The 6,557-nt window shown below is 45.3% G+C and overlaps 1 protein-coding gene across 1 annotated transcript; it reads left to right on the top strand.

Annotated features, from left to right (window-relative positions):
- The first annotated feature begins 4,567 nt into the window (after nt 1-4,567).
- ccr6a (chemokine (C-C motif) receptor 6a) lies at nt 4,568-5,680 on the top strand. Its single transcript, XM_037686015.1, has one exon. It carries the CDS (start codon nt 4,568-4,570, stop codon nt 5,678-5,680), a length of 1,113 nt encoding a protein of 370 aa, XP_037541943.1.
- The last annotated feature ends 877 nt before the right edge of the window (nt 5,681-6,557 follow it).

Genomic DNA, 6,557 nt, shown 5'->3' with positions numbered 1-6,557 from the left:
AAGTCACGTGACTCGTTAGCGCCCACCGCCCGGGGGCAACAAGTCACATGACTCGTTAGCATCCACCACCCAGGGACAACAAGTCACGTGACTCGTTAGCGCCCATCCACCACCCGGAGGCAACAAGTGGGCAATAGTGTTTTGGACCTTTGCGTGTTCTCAAACTAACGCCGGAACCTTCCGGTAGATTTTAGTCTCAACCCTCAGAACGTGTTCTTTGAACCTTCTTCTACAACTGGTTAGCTTCTACCTCAATTCAAGATGGCTGCCACAGTCAAGCAACGCTAAAAACCAAAGAAATGGCCGAAGCTCGGTCAGCTTCACAGACGTTTAGCTACATTTTGTTGTGTTAGCAAAATATGTTGCGAGCCTTTGGCCATATTTTAATGGACGTGTTTCCCTTTAAAGCAGGGCGGTTCAACTGGCGGCCCGGGGGCCGGATCAGGCCCACGGCTGAGCTCAGTTCGGCCCCAGGGGGATCATTTTAAAATAAAACTAGATTTTAAACCGTAAAACAACTTAGTTGAAAACAGCTGGATGTCCGTCCCCTGAGCGTTTAGCTGAATGTCAAGATGGCCGCCACGGAACGATTTAGCTCCTGGTCCATCGTTTCTGTCGGTACCAGAGAACTGGGGCAGACCGGCTGGTGTTCTGCGTCCGTTCAGCTGATTCAGCATTTCCTCCTCCTGACGTCGTCGGCTTGTTGTGGAAATCAACAGCCGAAGGAGAAATTAAGTTTTGAACAACGGCTGAAAGTTCCTCAAACGTTTAAACTTCCTGCTCCGCACTTCTGCTCGACTGACCTTTTTGTCCCTGCTGACTTCCCGTATTTTAAAGGTCATTTTTCCTCCGGCCTTCCTCGCACCCATAAACTCTCATTCTGCTCGTGAAACACGGACCGTTGGTTCTGACGGGTCAGGCCCGCTTCCTGTGGCTCCAGGGTTACTGGAGACCCCCCAACAATCAAAGCAGAGACGACGCTCTGAGGACCCGGTTCTGTCCTCACTGGACCCCTCTGTTGGTCCTTTAGCAACAAAACTACAATAATAATATTAACTCCAGTTTCCGATGGACAGTGAACGCAGCATGAGCTCAAGTTGAAGGTTGAGCTGGATCAGAACCGTTCACGGAACCAAATCCTGTTTTTCTGAGTTTCTGATTCAAAACAAATTAAAAACTCAAAACTCCAAAGACTGGTCCCAACGTGTTCGTTTGACCCCCTGATCCAGGAGGAACTTCTCAGATTAAACGCTGATCAGGCTGGAGGTCAGAGGAAGGAATCATCTGCTCGTGTTTCTGCTCACCTGTGTGTGTTTTACTACTTCCTGTTCAGCGCAGAACTTCCTCAAAGCTCCAGCTGATCTCTGACTTCACAACGAGGCCACCTGAAGGACCCACAATAATCCAGCAGGTTTCTGGACCTTCTCCTCTCAGTTCAGATGTTTTTAGATCAAGTCTTCTGTAAAGATGGAAACAGGTTCAGTCTGTCTAAACTGGAGGAACGATTTCAGAATAAACTTCCTGAATGAATTTCAGAATAAAGTTCCTGAATAAAGGATTTAATCTCCGTCAACTCCAGTTCATAATCTGATCGTCAGATTAGAAGAATCTGTAGAAATCTGAGCTCAGAGGATGAGGCCCTCAGGGGCCCCTGCATTAAAATCAGGTCTGGTTCTGGTTCTGTTCACACACAGTTCATCCATAGATGCTGATTAAAGCTCTATCAGACAAAGAAGAAGCCAGATGTGAAGACCATCCAGAACATCCGCCGTCTTCTCTGGACCAGAGTGCATTTCAAATGGACTGAGGAGAAGTCCAGAACTGTTCTGAGGTCAAACGGGTCCAAATCTGAGGTTCTGCTTTGAAACCACAAACGTCCTCTATACTAAAGAGGAGAGGAACCATCCAGCCTGGTATCAGTCTGCCTCTCTGATGGTATGGGGATGCATTAGTGCCTTTGGCAAGACTCCACCAATGCAAAAATATCTGCAGGTTTTAGAAGAACATCTGAGAAGGTCCAGAACTGCTGGACAGCTAAAGTCCTCCATCAGACCAGAATGTCCCTCCAGAACCTCCAACAACTGGTCTCCTCAGGTCCTGGATGTTTCCAGACTGTTGGAGGTTCTGGAGGCCCTGAGGAGACCGGCTGCTGGAGGTGTTGGGAGCCTCCTCAGAAGAAACATGGACGTGTTTTTTCCGTCAGATTCTAAATCATCAACTTTCCTCCCAAACAGAACTTCTTTAGTTTTAGTTTTTCTTGGTTTCAGTTCTTCGTCGGTTCCTCTGATGCAAAAACGAGGAGTCGTCGTTCAGTCGGTTGATTCTGGGTCTGATTTCTGCACGGGGGAAACTCAACCGCACATGAACTGGGTCACACCACGCCCGCAGGTCGGGCCGCGTCTTTTCTGCAAACTTCCAGACAAGTTTTCGAGTTTTCACAACAAACCTGTCAAACCTTCCGTCTCCCAGTAAACCACAACTGGGACGCTGCCGTGAGAACGCGTCGCGCTCTTCACCGGCAGAAACAAACAACAGAACGTCAGAGAATCATTTAAATATCTAACGTCAACGTTTGTGCTGTTCCTCCACCGACTCAGTGAAACTGAGAGAAGGTGCAAGTGAAACGTCGTTTTGTCCTAAACTAAATTAATGAAATTAATGAAATTAACTTAATTAATTAAATTAATTAAGTTGTGCACGTCAGCGTCTCGTGTTTTTCTTCTTTCACGTGTGAAGCGTTCCAGCTGGACCACATTTATCAACACCAGACTTCTGCTTCACTCACTGACGTCCTTTTTACGAACAAGTGGAGGAAGTTTCCACAGGAAGTAGAAGAATTAACGCTGAAAGTCCTGCACTGGTTTTACCTGATGACCAATAAAACCAGCACCTCTTCCAACCTGGTTCACATATTAATTCTGAACAGTCTGCAGCGTCAGAGCAGCTGAGCTATTTGAGTTTAACGTGGAGTATAGATGATTGAGCTGAAACCCGGGGGGGTCGTCCAGTTGGTGCATTTGGGTTTTTATCTGGTTTTCATTAATGAAAGAAGCCATGACAGTTGGTTTGTGATAAATATAAAAATCGGGGTTCTGAGGCGCTCCAGCAGGAAAAATATGCAGAACCAGAAGCACCTGCAGATGCTGAACCTCAGCCATGGCGTCATTCAGATGGACTGTGATCCGGATCACCACCAAAATTTATTCAAACGTTTTTGCTGACAGCTTCAACATTTCCTGAAAATTTCATCCACATCTGTTGGTCAGTTTTTACATCATCTTGGTTACAGACAAACAAATCAATGGACACAACCCAAAACAACTTCCTTACTGAAGGTAAAGGGTCACATGTGACCTTGACCTTTGACATTGTGACCTTGATATCACTAGGGATCATCAGTGATCCATGATGTGTCCAGATGTGCAGTTTGACATTTCAATGTTATGTCATTGCAGAGTCAGAGCTTGAGATCATCTTTGACCTTTGACCTTGACCTAATTTCCTTGGTCGAGGGGATCATGACAAACCCATGAGTTTTTTCATAAGTCATCAGATGTTAAATATGTGTGGGACCTTTGGTATGTTTAAAAAAGTTATAGACTGAGCTCTGCTGAAGAAAAGCACGCTTTTTTTTAAACACCACTGCATTTTACAAAGTTCAGTCATCAGTAACACAAACCAACAATTGCTCAGGGAATTCTCTTGCAGTGAGGGTTGAATCATTTTCACAAACGTAGTAACATCGTCATCAATTCAGACAATAATTTTTAAGCAATTGTCGCTTTATGATGGCGTGTTCAATTTGTCTCCTTTATCCCGGACGAGCCCCCAAGATTTCAGCTTCCCTAATATCAGGTATTTTTTCTTTGGTTGTGGCTGTGGCTGAGTGGTTAGAGCAGCCATCCTCCAATGCGAGAGTTGGGGGTTCGAATCCACCAGCAGTCACATGTTGAAGTGTCCCTGGGCAAGACACTGAACCCCTCATAGCCTCTGATGTGTGTCCCATCAGTGTATGAATGTGATCTAAAGCTTTGATTAGTCTCTTTAGAATGATTTGTTCAATTAGCTTTGTAGAGATCTAGTAGAGTGCTTTATGAATGGGTAAATGAGGCACAGATTGTTGTGTAAAGTGCTTTGAGTATTTTGAAATAAGATAGAAAGGCACTATATAAGTACAGTCCATTTACCATTTACCATTTATCATCTGAAAGAACTGGATAAGTCGGCCACTAGTCTTTCAACTGATACAAGATACTCAATCACATAACTCAGGTCTTGTTGTTTCTTCTCTGACTATATCTGTTTCCAGACTGATTTTCACATTTTTATTGCTCAAGGTACTAGAAAATGAGTCCTGTGTTCTTTAGCTAATTTTTCATAGATTCACCGAGCAGTAGGAGCACATACAGCCAAGCAGACCGATGCTCTAACATCTAGATTACAACCCTGTTTTTAAGATTTTAATGCAGAACTGCACATTTTGATTATTTCTTTATGCTCTTTGTTACAGTGAAGGAAGATGAATGTTTCACTGAAGAACCAGTCTCAGAATGAGTCGTACTACGATATGGACCCTGATTTTAATTTCACTGACTATGACCCTGATGGACTGGTATCGCCTTGTACTTTTAGTAACAACAACAGTGTGAATCATGTGATTGGCCCTTACATTCACTCCATCATCTGCATCCTGGGGTTTGTGGGAAATAGCTTGGTAATTATCACCTATGCACTCTACAAGAGGACCAAATCCATGACTGATGTCTACCTGCTCAACGTTGCCATCGCTGACCTGCTGTTTGTCCTCGCTCTGCCTTTCATTGTCTACAATGAGCTATACTCGTGGCCGATGGGACAGGTGGCCTGTAAGCTTCTGCGAGGCTCTTACAGCGTAAACATGTACAGTGGCATGTTAATGCTCGCCTGCATCAGCACCGACCGCTACATCGCCATCGTCCAAGCTCGCCGCAGCGTCAGGTTGCGGTCATTGTCATACAGCCACCTCATCTGCACCTCCATTTGGGTTTTCGCCATAGTGCTGTCCATTCCCACCTTCATCTTCTATGACTGGTACCAGCCGTCACACAGTGAGGTCTTCAAGGTCGACCTAGAAGAAGTGAAGTCAGAACCTCCTGAGTACGTCTGTGAGATGAGATTTGGGAACAGTGACACAGCCAAGAAAATTAAAGTGGCCCTCCCCAGCCTTCAGCTGGCTGTCGGCTTCTTCCTGCCGCTGAGCATCATGATGTTCTGCTACACTGCAGTCATTGTCACTCTGATGAAAGCCCAAACCTTCCAAAGACACAAAGCTGTTAAGGTGGTGCTGGTTGTGGTGCTGGTGTTCATTGCCTGCCATCTTCCTTACAACCTCTTTCTGCTGTACGACACTGTCACCTTGTTCCACTATAACAGCTGTGGTGTAGTGGACGCTGTGCAGACATCGCTGACAGTGATGCAGACCCTTGCCTACCTGCACTGCTGCTTGAACCCGGTGCTGTACGCCTTTGTTGGGGTGAAGTTCAGGAACCACTTCTGGAGGATCTTTGGGGACCTGTGGTGCGTGAGCAAGAAGTACATCACACCACGCCGCTTCTCCAGGGTGACCTCTGACACCTACATGTCCACATTCCGCCGCTCAGTGGACGCCTCCAGTGATAACGGCACGTCTTTCACCATGTGAACATGTCACGATCTGTGGAATGAACTTCAGACCTGCGGGGCTCTGAAATCCAAACCTGACTCATGTCTGTAGATAATTTTGCAATTTTGCAGTTTTCAGTCACACGTTTTGTGAATGTCAGGCTTATCTATTATTTAGAAGAAATGGAAAGAGAAAAGAACACATACTTCATTAAACTGGCATAATACTGTGGACAATAATTTCCTTGTTTTACACATTTCTATATTATATCCAGCTGGAAGATGTTTGAAGGTATGAAAGTTTAACTAATTAGGTCATGGAGAACATGCTTGTTCATTGATGTCATCAAGACGACTGATTCTGCCAAGATGGAGGGCATTTTGTCATTATTTCATACAGCTATGAGTATTAACACAGCACTCGTACAAAGAGGGTCATGTTGGTGTTCTTTTTTAAGACAAAGGCCAGGATGAGACGATTGTAGGTGAGAGCAAGTTTCAAGGTTTAAGGTCAGATTGTGAGTCATCAGTCCTCTGTTCCATGCACCAAACCCTCCACACCTGATGTTTCAATCCATGTTAAGGACACTTCAGGGTGGAGGATGCCAGGGACATACAGAGGTACCTTTGTAAAGTCGGATTTAGGCAGCAGAGCAACCTGCTTTCAAAAAGCAATTTGATGGACGGGATACTGAGAGACAAGTTACCAAGGTATCAGGTCTCTCTTGTAAATGAGTCCTCGAGGCTCAATGGGATTTACCTGTCTAAATAAAGAATGAAAGGTGAGGGGTGGATTTGTCTTGCAGCCAGTGGTGTTTCTGGGAGTTCGACTGATGTGTTGATAAGGCTTGGACTGCCTAGTTCTGGACGTACTGGAGCCTGTCCAGGGCTTTGGTGGAAATCTCGAACTAGACCCT

This window comes from Nematolebias whitei, chromosome 12 (genome assembly GCF_014905685.2).
Source record: "Nematolebias whitei isolate Nwh7 chromosome 12, NemWhi1, whole genome shotgun sequence".
NCBI classification, from domain to species: Eukaryota; Metazoa; Chordata; class Actinopteri; order Cyprinodontiformes; family Rivulidae; genus Nematolebias; species Nematolebias whitei.
Note: the sequence above shows the minus strand (reverse complement) of the source record. Positions and strands in the feature narration are given on the sequence as shown.